The 13450-nt window shown below is 40.2% G+C and overlaps 1 protein-coding gene across 2 annotated transcripts in view; it reads left to right on the top strand.

Moving 5' to 3' along the window:
* Positions 1-13450, top strand: part of LOC124788228 (activated Cdc42 kinase Ack) — a 499253-nt gene that overhangs the window by 227765 nt on the left and 258038 nt on the right. For both annotated transcript variants that reach the window (XM_047255411.1, XM_047255410.1), the window contains exon 8: positions 4838-4995. In XM_047255411.1, coding sequence (XP_047111367.1) covers positions 4838-4995 — 158 coding nt within the window. The remainder of the gene's footprint in view (positions 1-4837; positions 4996-13450) is intronic.

Consider the following 13450-nt stretch of genomic DNA (forward strand, 5'->3'; position numbering starts at 1 on the left):
ATGGTTTATGTTGCACTTCCCTAAAATTTCTGCAGGTGACGATGCTAAACATTTGTGAACCATTTTTCATCAGGAGAGATATCTATACTGAACATCTCGAAGAAAATGCTCAGCAGAGGTGAATTTCGTATTTTATCAGGAAATAACATTGAGCACCTCAAGTGGAAGAAGAACAAAGACATTATTTTAGTGCCCTCCAACTCTGAATGGCTGACGCAGTCAGCACATTGAAATTCAGAGGAAAATTGTACCACACTAAGAAAGTAGAAAACTGTACTGGTTTTAGACTATCAGGGGAGAGTGAGAGTTGTGGATTTTGAAGACAAAATCACAGCTATATTTCCAATACAGTCTTATTCTGTGAAACTCTACAGAAAAACCTTTTTTTTACATGCTGGAAATATGTATATTCAGTACCTGCATTTTGTACCACAAACTCATAGACCAGAAAAGGAAAACATCCTCATAGGTGATCTCTCCATTTTTCTCAGTGTACTTCTGAGTGCTCTGTGAAATTGTCAGACTGACCTACTTGTCTTCTTCAGGTGCTTTTGAGAGTTTTTGCTGTCACGTGTACTCATTGCCTGGAGTCTGGTCCGAGTCCAGGCAGCGAGTGCACGTGATGGCAAAAACTCAGAAAAGCACCTGCAGTAGACAGGTAGGTCAGTTTGCAAAATGTAGTGCATAAAATGAAAATGGCAATGTAACAGAGCACTTGGAAGCACTCCACTAGCCTTGTCAAATACCCATATGAACATTGTGGAACAGCTGCTACAATCAGTGCATCTACCAGAATATGGAACAGCGCAACAATGTGTCTCGTGTTCTACATCACAGGAAATGTGAGCAGATCATTGGGCTCAGCTTCTGATGTATATTCTACTGATGGAGGAGAAAAATAATTCCAAGAGAAGGTGTACAGCCTGCAACAGCAGAGGAAATCAAAGCAAAATATCATGGCAATGCAAAAAAGAAATGCACTATAACTCTCCACGTATCAGTGTTTCGTGGTCTGCTGCACTGAAATATAGTTTTAAACCTAAATTGATTATAAGCAAAGGGTACTTGAGATACACATACAAAACTTGAATGCAGAATATTTAAAAATTAATTTAAAAAAAATGTATGTACGTGTACTCATTTGTCCACTTAAATCTTGTTGCTAAACTGTCACTAAATTTAAACCAAAAACGAATGGACTGATTGAAATAAAATTCCAGATGTTATCTGTTGCAGTCATGTGGCACTTGGCAATAATTAAAGAATTTAGTGATTATCACATAGTGGAACATTATATGACAATGCGATAGGCAGATGACAGATACATCTGTATTCTACAAGCAACTGCACAGTGTAAGGCCAAGGGTACTTTGTGCTATTGCTAGTAGTTTTCTTTCCTGTTCCATACACAAATGTGGTGAGAAAAAAAGATTCCTTGTATACTTCTCATTTAATTTCTCTCATTTAGCTCTTGTGTGAGATGCAAGTTGTAGGCAGTATTACTGTAGGACCAATTGTCAAAAATGCTGGTTCTCTTACCTTTTCCAATAATGACAAAGAATTTTGTCTTCCTTCCAAGAATTTTGATTTTAGGTCACAAAGCATTTCTAAGGTACTGTCTTATTAACCTTGCTGATCTGTTAGCACCATTCTGAATTGCTGTGATGTCTTTCTTTAAGCTTGTCTGTTGAGGATCCTAAACACTGGAGCAGTACTTGTGACTGGGTCACATGAGCATTATTTACCCTGTTTCCTTTGTGGGGCTGCTGCACATCCCCAGAGCTCTCCCAGTAAACTGAAGTAGGCCTTTCATCTGTCCCACAACCGATCTGATGTACTTGTTCTATTTCATATTATTGCAGCTAGGTATTTATTTGATATACAGCATACCTTAAATGTCACTGCAAACAGACAACAGACCACAGACCATACCGACTACGTCAGTAAAAAGAAGGGGACTAGGGACCTCGATGTTATTTTACAATGACTTTTAGTCAGGAACTCCATCCTAAAGCCTATGAGAGCTTTTGCGATCAACAGTGTGGCAAAGAGTCATTAGCATCCTACTTCCAATACAAGTGGATATTAAATAGACAGTCACTCCATTTGCAAGTAGAATAGGAAGGGCAATGACTGGTATAGGATGTGTGATGGAAATTGTCTTCAATGATTAATTATGTCATTTTATGCCCCTAACATGACTTTTTCCACTTGAATTTCAGTATTCTTCTATAATGGGAGTGAAATTCAAATAATTTGAAAGTTTGTTGAAACACTCCATTTGAGTCGTGATATCTGTGATGTTACTGGCTAGCTCACTGCTCCTACTGTCATACTGTCATAATGCTAATTCACAGTGATGTCTTTGACCCCAGTTGTTTTTTGTGCCCTAAAGCAAAACAAAACAAACAGCGATGTCTTGTTTTGGAATTTACGTTACGGAAAATGGTTACAAATGGTGTGCAGTACTGTATTGTACAATTACATCTATAACACGTACTGAAAAGTTGTTTTTGAGTGTTCCAGAGAATGATATGATGTGGAAAATGTGGCTGCACTGTACAGTCAGATTGCCATGATGACGATGCACAAGTTTACTAACATAATTAAAAATGTGTTGCACTGTGAAGTAACGTTAATTTACCTCTAAGATACGCTCTACCACTGTAGCAACGGAGGATAGCATCAGTCAACAAAATTAAACTCCTATTGAAAATTGACGTTTTGCCCAACTGCACATCAGTTATTCAGTAGCTCAGTTGTTAGAGGGGTAGACCGTTAAATTTTACAAGATAATGTCCATAGATACCTGGTTCAAATCTAACCCAAATTAATGTTTTAACTTATTTGTGAAATGGCTCAACAGTCCTCTCATATGGAAACATCATCAAAATTACAAAATTTCACTACACTGATCAGAAACAGAACATTACTGTGTTTTTCTTGCTGTTTACATGTGTTTACATTTACAGTAACTGTTCAGACATCATGTTCAAAAAGATATTTTCTGGTTAATGTGATTTTTACTGTATTAGAAACAGTGTTTTTATCTTCGTACTGCCCAGCTAGGATCCAAACGTTTGCAGTTTTGTCATCTTACATAAAGATGAAGTAAGTCTGCTTCAGACGCTAACATTAGTTACAGCTCTTATGTTTGTGCCATCTGCACATTGTACACACTTTTTCTCTCTCCGTATAACGTCATTGTCCAACACCTCGTTGTACTGTTGGATTATTATGACTCTTCACTACCAGCAATGCTTTCCGAAAAAGTGAACTGTTTGCAAAGTAAATTCATTTATCCTCTGCTGTCCATTTCTCACATTAAGACTGATTTGAAGCTATATACAATATATCCCACGATTGAAATAACTGCTACTATCAGTTCTTGCTAACCCTGGTTTTATATTTTGTGTAAAACTTTAAGAATATGTGACCCTTCCAGGATTTGAACATATGAACTCTTTAACTATGGTCAAATGTGCCACCACACACACATTGGATGCCGTTTTTCAGCTAAGTATCTTCTGCTGACCAAATCAGCACTAAGTTTTGCCAAGAATAATTTTATTGTGTTATGGTTCACAGCTCATGACTGATAGTCAATAATCTAGTTACAGTAAATGGACTCATCTGCAAACATTCTACAAATCCTTAGTTTTGAGCGTGTTTACTGATGTTGCAGGGAGTATGGAAAAGATGGTCTGTCATTGCACATGCTGCCGCTCTAAATGAGGGGAGCATAAGAAAATCAATTTTTGCAAGGCTTCTACTATCAATGTTCACAAATTCATTTCTACTTCACAAATTCATTTCTACTGTTACTTAAAAGTTTTAACTGCATTCTCCATAACTAAATAGTTAAACTGTTTGCAGAAGTAGTACGTAAAAACCTTGTAACTTAGGCTGACGCTCCTGTGACACATGTATAGCTTCGTCTTACTTCTAGTCTCTGATATCACCAGAGCGTCAGCCAGCAACAGAGCATTTTTGATCACGTGAGCAGATCTTGATATTTAATGATTTTTAAGCTTTAATTGTATAAAAATAACAGATATTTTGTGAGAATATTGACTGTAAATGCTGGTTAAATGTTATAATCAGTCAGAGTAACAACAATCCAAAACATATTTTTAACATAGGAAAATAGCTTATTGTATGAGGTACCCACTGCTGTGCACCATATGAGGGATTGCAGAGTATATATGTAGATTATGTATATACTGGAAATTGAAGAGTTTTCAGTAGTGCTGGATATGCAACTTCAAAAACATAAATGACTGCAAAGTGCAAGTTACTTGTTGCAATCCATAATATCATCTGATGCAATATTGTCTGCACTAGAAACTAAGAGCTACTATCAGTTTTGGTCATCTATTGGTTATTTGTTTTAGTTCTCATTATAAATTATTTTTTAGGGAGAGACTTTGCGGCGGTCGAGAAAAAAGGTAGCATCGCAGTTAAACTCTACGTGTTCAAAAGATAAAATACTTGTAATTTCTATGTATTAATGTTTGTCCCCTGCTCACATTTCTTTTGTTAATTACATTACTGTGTACTACATAATAAATTTGAAGAATGAGTGTTAAGTGAAGAATCTAGAGATATTATTCAGACCCCTATGTTTCATTCCTGTAGGAGCACAAAAACAAAATTAGGTTAATTAGAGCACGCACAGAGGCATTCCTCCCCTCTCTGCATATGTGAATGGAACAGGAAGAAATCCTAACTTCCTTCATGCTAACTACCCCTGCCATGCACTTCAGTATGCATGTGGAAGTAAAGTATTTTTGGGTACAAGTAGCACATTTATTGAGCAACACATTTGTGTTTCCAGTGCTGGGCTGCTGTTCCTTCAGACCGACCAACATTTCTTGCATCCAAAGAATATCTCCTGGGGTCATTTCCAGCAGTCATGAAAGCATTGCAGAAATTTGAGGAACCAGAAAAGATGACTGTTGAAAGAGGTGACACTGTTGTTGTCATTGATGGCAGGTTAGTTATTCTGGAAATTTGTCTGGTAATGTAAGAACTTTTACAATATTACAATATATTTCATTGATACATTCCTCTCTGCCCCCATCCCCCCACTACTGCCCCCCCCCCTCTCTCTCTCTCTCTCTCTCTCTCTCTCTCTCTCCCCCCTCTAATTACTCAAGTTCATAATAGACAAATTGTTTGTAAAATAATAGTTGATACTAGTACAATTTTGATGCAGTAGAAACCAAACAAAAATTACATCACCTACCAGTTTATCACAAAATCACTTTTTCAGCTAGTGAACACAGTGAAGTGAGTGATCTGCCTTGGCTTGGTTGGCATGGGTAGCACTAAGTATTTACAGCCAGATGACGAGTCTGGCGTAGTGGTAATAAATTACTCATGTATGTATATAGATATAAAATTGTTTAGTATGGAATATAACAATATTATGAAAAGAATAGTTGTTCTGCCTTCAGCTGCCAGAGACTGTGGTCATGTTTATGGGACTTGTGTGCTCGTGTGTGTGTGTGTGTGTGTGTGTGTGTGTGTGTGTGTGTGTGTGTGTGTGTGTGTGTATTTTTGACAAAGGCCCTGTTGGCTGAAAGCTAACTTTCTACAGGTTTTTGTTGTGTCTATCTCCGACTCAATATCTCCTATGTATGTTGACTAGCAACTATCCTTTTCATAATGTTGTTATAAAATTGTCTAAATTTTCAGAATACAAGGAGACTTGTTTGTTTCGCCATAAGCAGTATTACAGGAAAGAAGTGCGCTCAGAGATGGACCTGATGCTTTTGTTCACATGTAAAGAGCTGCAAGATAAATGTTGATTGCAAGAGTGTGCAGGTGTCTTTGCTGAAGTGATGACTGTTGAAGCATTACACCTTAAGGATACTGACGATGACATAAACTATGCATTGTGGGAGGGACGAGAGTTGGTGAAGAAGACAGTAGACTCGGAGAAGTTTGCTGCAGGGGTTAGGCATTGGGTCATGAAAGGAATAGCTTACCATCATGTCTGGAGGATTCAGAGACAGGCCATAGCAGAAGTAAAATCTGCTGCATCCCATAATACTGACACATTAGTTCTTCATTTTGACTTTGCTGAGAACTGGTCTATTGCTTTGCAGAACAGAATTCAAAGTTATGACTGGCACGCATCACAGGTATCAATATTCACATGTGTTGCTCACTTTCTTGGAACATCACACTGTTTTGCTGATGTCAGTGATGATCTCATTCATGACAATGCTAATGCGTGTTACGCTGTCAGCATGGTAGTTGATGACATAGCATTTGGAGGCACTTTCTAAAGATATATATGTCACTGATGGTGCAGCATCTCGTTATAAAAACCACTTTCAGCTTTATGAGCTCGGTCAACACTGCAGTACACAGGGTGTATACGACCTGGGACAACTGGGTGATCCGGGAAAAACCCGGGAATTTTTTCATCCGGGAGAAAACCGGGAAAAACTTGGGAATTTTTTAGAACTCTGGGAAGTTTTTACTGTTTTAGTTTTCAGTTAAATTTTTGTAACTTAGATTAGTAAGAAACAATACTCTAACGAAGAATATTACTGCATCTCGCTACTGCAGAATAATACTGCAGCAATAAAACACAAACGAGAGAAAAAAGCGAATATAAAACTTAAGTTGCAAAAGAAATGCACTATATACAACAATAAAACACAGTCCTCATACAAGTGTCTGCCAACAGCAAGATGTGTCAAAGGCTTTAGGAAGACTATGCAATGTTTAATAACAACAAATTGCCTCTGTTGAGTGTGACGTCACAACTGTTTACCTTAGATTTGTTTGAGCAGTTGCGAGAGAGCTTATGCGCATTTGCAGTTGAGTCGTGTATGAGAAGTACCTTCTCTCGCTTCTGGTTACAGAAGTGTGACAGTTAGCTGTATAAGAAATAGCAGCAAGCAGCCAGATGCTATCCGGACAAATTTTACTGGTGCGCCTAAGCTGCCAGATTCACGTATGTGCTAAAGGCCCGGAACTAGGGGTATGGGGCGAGGGCAAACGGGGTATCTACTCCGGGTGGCAGTTTCAAGGGGGGAGGGAAGGGGCAAATTCATATTATTGTGGAAAAAGACCTTGTTTCACAAAACGCCTAGCATCCAGCGCCAGTTGGTCTATCGATTACTTGTATGATTTTTAACGCATCTCTGTTGGTTTTTTAACATTTTTGATCAAATTCTAAGTTGATTTCTGAATGAATCGTAACTTGATTTCTGAATGCGTGCATAGTGTACGTGATGTCCCTGCCACGGGAATCCCCGTCGCATCTAGAAATAAACTTACCTCCAGACAAAAGAGGACAGGGCTATACGAGCTGAGCGAATACAGCCGAACAGTTAAATGGCCATCACTGTTTATGTGGTTGAGTGGGTTTGCAAATGATCAGCATTATTATAATCACTGGCAAATTCCATAGATTCAGACTACCAGAGTGGAAATAAATGACTAACAGGAATAACAGGCAATAAAGATTATGTATTGTCTTCTCCAAGTATCCAAGGAAATGAAATTTTGACAGAAAATTTTGGGCTAGACTGCTACACTACTAAGGGCCAGTTATACAGTCCCCAGACAGCAGCCGCTAAAGTTCTATTCTGGGAGTCACGTGGTAAACATGTTGTACGAGCACATAATAACGCCTAACTGGAGAATAAATGTGAGATAACTAAAACGGTGACTGTGACAGGGTTAGTGAAGTTAACCAGAGAATAAGTTTTGACAGTGGCAGGAATAGTTACAGAGTTAGTGATGACAAGGTTGTCCGTTAGAATGAGGAAGGAGAAGGGAAGGGGACTCACAGAAAATACGGAAGAATATGACAATTCAAAATGTATATAAAAACTTCGTACTACTACTTTTCAATCTCGTGCTTCAGAAGCTAGAGAGTATGAATGAAATGTGAAACTGTTTCCTAACATAAACCTTTTTGCTTGTAGTGGGCCTAATAGGCATTTGATATTGGTACTCCATGAATTATATTCTGTTGTGTTATAAAAATGACCATTTACGCCAGAACAGTCTTGTTTATTTGGTGTGTGTAACAATTGGTGCAATATTAGCCAGGCCTATTTTGTTTTATCTAGCAGATAGTGATAAAGTACACGTAATCAGATCAAGAAACCACACCAGTCTTGGGTACTATTTGTATTAACAAAGTTTCTAGTATTAGACAATGACATTTCATTTTTTCATGTAGCAAAATGTTGATGGACTTTGATGAGGTAATAGATTCTTTCCCAGAAGGGAAAGTATGCCATATAAAGCTGTGTCAAGATTAGAGAGAAAAAAAAACTAGGATTGAAGAAATGTGTCCTGTCTTGCTTGTCTTTTGTTTTTATTCGTTTTATGTATCCTATTTTTAATTTTATGTCACACAAAACAGTTCTTACCTAACAGGCAGTAAAGACTGCAAATTTTCTGAAGAGCTCTTGTTCTGCTGGTTACAAATAATCCCATTCAGTAGTAATTGCAAGATTCTTTAAAAGAGGATGTCAAACCGACTGACTGGGAGCAGGAGAGGCACCACAGAACAAAATATTGCACGTTTGAATTCCACAGAGCGAAATACAGAGACGTGTGATGGAAGAATGCTATGTGAAGAGGCGTGGCACTGCACTTCGGCACACTTGAGACCAAATAACATGTATTACATTCCCTCGAACATATACGATTTATGTAACAGGCTTGTCAGAATGATGATTACTAAAAAATGAAGATATCTTTGAAAAGTCGATTTTTTAAATTTTTGGCATGCTACCTCAAACACTCGAGGGAGGGGAGTGCCACTATCTAATATTGCCCCGGTTCAGAAATAGTGTAGATCCGCTGATGCACAGAGTAATCTGAGTTGTAGTGGGGAGGTGGTAGTCTCCAAGTGACCAGTGTTTACGTTAAGTGATTTTGCAGTTTCCTCTTCGTTTATTGCTCTCACACCAAATGAAAACAAAACGGATTTTTGTTGGCCGGGAACTGTCAAGTGAATTAAAATACATTCACATAATTACGGAAGGGTAAAATATGTTATTAGTTTCAGATTCTATTTTGTTTCCACCTTTCTGACAGTCAAGCGTTGCAGAACAGTGCAGTTATTTTTGTCGGTTTGTTGCAGCCAATTTATTTGAAACGAAGCGTTTAATTCAGCACTATTGGCTAGTTTCAACTGTTCGCTGCATTTCAAGTTCATGTTTTCATCTTCTAGCATGTATGGCGTTATGCCATGATAAAGAACCTAACATGAGATAATACAGTACTGATACTCCAAGAAAATTTACATCTGAATCTGGACATACGAACGTGCACTTTAAGCCGAATTTATTATGGCTCACAAAATTCCCATGTTTTGTTTCTTTTATGACATAATGTAAGAGCTTTTAATGTTTTATACATACGAATGTACGGACTTCCTGTGTCATCGTAGCTGCGCAAGCGCAGCGACGCCTGTTATCTGGTGCTCTCTGGCAACTGCTGAGGCGAACCTATTTCTAACAGGTCGCGGGAAAATATTCTGAATAGTTGTATGAAAAGCGTTACTTTCAAAGTAAATTTCCTATTTCGCAAGATGAACTCTGTGCTCGAATGTCCGATGAATTTCTAAATTCACAGAGCGTTTGACTCTTATTCAAAAATCAGATCTTTGAGGATGACCATTTAGAATATTTTCGAGCCCAAAAGATCAGACATTTATGTCATTGTTAAAAATTTTACTGGCGCATTTGTGTGATCTATCTTCAAGTGTAACTCGCGCAAAAAAGATCAACTTTGTGTGACAGCATAGCTTCTCTTGCAGCTTATTAACCTTAGAGACCAATATTATATGTGAAAGCTTTGCTTTTCTTGTAGCAATATTATGTATATTAATTTAAACCATTACCTTTTCCTATTTGTGTGTTCGCGCTTATTAACAGTGATGTTGCTATTGGCTGACTACATCACATGTCCTATCCTCTGAATATCCACTGTCATCAGCTGGCGAGATCGCTTGACATGAGCTACGACTGGCTTACAAAAGCGCATCGCAATCTTGATTTCAGTGTTTCGGAAAGTAACATCTGGTGTTTGGTGGAATTCGAATTTATACTTTCTTAATACGAAAATATGCAGTGTACATGTTACTGCACATCAGACATCTTTCCAAAACGTGTTGTTTCCCCTGAGTTTCGTTTTTTAAAGTGCTGGGAAATTCTACACCGGTGTATAAAACCACTACCATTGAAAAGACTGATAAGTTTAACAGTTCCGAGGAAAAGTATACTGTTACTTAACACGGAAAAAATGTATTTTCATCTGGGAGAAAGTGTATTTTTAACCGGTAAATCAGGGAATTTTTTTTTCCTCGGCCACGTATACACCCTGAGTACAGGAATTAAGACAAAAATGTATATTTTCAGCAATAGGTCATGGAAACAGTGCATATGATGGGGTAGGAGGTCTCTGTAAACATCTTGCAACAAAAGTTAATCTCCAGCGTGAAGCTGTAGATGCTATAAGAGATGCTACTGATTTATACACGCCATATGAACATTGGTAATAAATATGAAACTCTTAATTCTAAATGGAATCCTTCCTAAACACCCAGAATCCTAAACCACTCATCTGGTTCAGATTCATTGAAGACATCTTTGTGATCTGGATCGAGGGTTATGCCACCTCTCAGTATTACACAAAGATGGATAATTACATTCTCCGTCAGGGTTTTTACTACCCCTCGTCATGCCCCAAAATGAGAAATGTCGTGACCACTATCTTTCCCACCCCTCCCACAGTGGTATTCTGCTGTCTGTCGAACCTACACAATATACTTTTCCATCCCTACACAGCCCCAATCCCAACTCACCAACTCCTTACCTCTTGGCACATTACCCCTGTAATAGAGCTAGATGCAATACCTTTCCCATATATCTTCCCATCACTACCTATTCTAGTCAGGTCACAAACATCACATAACTCGTCAAAGGCAGGGCTACCGATGAAATGAGTCATGTGGTCTACAAGCTGAGCTGCAATGACCATGCTGCATTCTATGTGGGCATGACAACCAACAAGCTTTCTGTCTGCATGAGTGGCCGCTAACAAACTGTTGCCAAGAAACAACTGGACCACCTCGATACTGAGCACGCCACTCAACATCACTTTCTTCATTTCAATGAATGTTTCAGTGTCTGTGCCATATGGATACTTCCCACCAGCTTTTCAGAATGTGTAGGTCGGAGCTCACCCTGCAATATATCCTGTGTTTCCATAACCATCTTGGCCTTAACCATCATTAATCATTCTCCACGCCCATGTAGCACCTTCCCTGTTTCAATTCCAGCACTAAACAGCCCTCTATTCCACCAATGCACCCAGTCTTTTTACCTCTCTCCTTTTCCACTACCCCCCCCCCCCTCTCCCCGCCTCACCTCTGCTCTCTATCTAACCTCCTGACTGCACATAGTTGCCCTAACGTCTCTCCACCTCGACCGAGCACGCTCCCCAGCAGCACTGCACTGTCCTCAACCCTACCCTACTATCCCTCACCCTCCCTGACACCAATCGTTCCTGCAGCAGAAAACATGATCCCTCGCTCTTTAGGGTGCCCCGGCGAAAGACAGTCCCTTGGTGGTCACCAGAAGTTGCTGAAACAATTAAGGGGCATTGGAGAGCTCTACAGTGGCATAAGCAGCACCCTTTCCCGCAGCACCTCAAAGACTTTAAACAGCTCCGTGCTCATGTTCACCAACTTGTCAAATGACAGAAGTAGGAGTGTTGGGAGAGAGATGTCTCGACCATTGGGTGCCATATGTCACCTTCCCAAGTCTGGGCAAAGATTAAACGTCTTTTCAGGTACCAGACCCCATCAGGTGTTCCCAGGATTAACATAAATGGCGTGTTATCTACTAATCCAAACGTGATTCTGATCACTATGTGTGAGCCTCTGCGTCTGAGAAATAACCCCCCCCCCCCCTCCCCACCTTCCGCTCTCTCAAATGATGGCTGGAAGGGAAAGTCGTCTCATTTACTACACGCCAAAGTGAATCCTATAACGCCCCATTTACGGAGTGGGAGCTCCTCAGTGCCTGCCCTGACACAGCTCCTGGACCAGATCAGATCAACAGTTAGATGATTAAACATCTCTCATCTGACTGCAAGCAACATCTCATCATCATCTTCAACCGGATCTGCTGCAATGGCATGTTTCCATCGCAGTGGCGGGTGAGCACCATCATTCTGGTGCTCAGACTCGGTAAAACCCCACTTAATGTGGATATCTATCGGCCCATCAGCCTCACCAACGTTGTTTGTAAACTGCTGGAACTTATGGTGTGTCGGCGGTTGGATTGGGTCCTAGAGTCACGTGGTCTACTGGCTCCATGTCAGGGCGGCTTCCGCCAGGGTCGCTCTACCACTGATAATCTTGTGTCCCTAGAATCTGACATCCAAACAGCCTTTTCCAGATGCCAACACTTGGTTGCCATTTTTTTGATTTATGAAAAGCTTATGACACGACCTGGCATCATCACATCCTTGCCACATTATATGAGTGGAGTCTCCGAGGCTCAATCCCGATTTTTATCCATAATTTCCTATAGCTTCATGCTTTCTGTGTCAAAGTTGGTTCCTCCCATAGTTACCTCCCCATATCCAGGAGAATGGGGTCCTGCAGTGCTCTGTATTGAGTGTCTCTGTATTTTTAGTGGCCATTAATGGTCTAGCAGCAGCTGTCGGGCACTCCGTCTCACCTTCTCTGTATGCAGACGACTTCTGCATTTCATACTGCTCCACCAGTACTGGTGTTGCTGAGCGGCACCTGCAGAGAGCCATCGAAAAGGTGCAGTCATGGGGGCTAGCCCACGGTTTCCAGTTTTCAGCCACAAAGTTGTGTGTTATGCACTTTTGTCGGCATCATATCGTTCATACAAAGCAGAACTTTACCTTAATGACGATCCACTCACTGTAGTGGACACATATCGATCCTTAAGACTGGTTTTTGATGCCCTATTGACTTGGCTTCCTCGCCTTTGTCAGTTTAAGCGGAAGTGCTGACAGCACCTCAATGCTCTCCACTGCCTGAGCCACACCAACTGTGGTGCAGATCACTCTACGCTGCTGCAGCTCTACAGAGCCATTGTTGGATACCGCCTTGACTATGGGAGTTTGGTTTATGGTTCGACGGTGCTCTCGGTGTTGTGTTTACTCAACCCAGTGCACCACTGTGGCGTTCGCCTAGCAAAAGGAGCTTTTAGGACTAGTCTGGTGACCAGTGTCCTTGTGGAAGGTGGAGTGTCTCCATTGCAGTTTAGGCGTGTGCCAACTGCTGGCCATTTATGTACCACACATTCGTAGTTCTCCTGCATATATGAATCACCACCTCCTTTTCCCACCCACGGCAGTTCATCACCTGCATCAGCAGCCCATTTCAGGGCTTCCAATTGCAATTCGTGTGCAACCCCTTCTT

The sequence above is a fragment of the Schistocerca piceifrons genome, chromosome 3, assembly GCF_021461385.2.
Source record: "Schistocerca piceifrons isolate TAMUIC-IGC-003096 chromosome 3, iqSchPice1.1, whole genome shotgun sequence".
NCBI lineage: Eukaryota > Metazoa > Arthropoda > Insecta > Orthoptera > Acrididae > Schistocerca > Schistocerca piceifrons.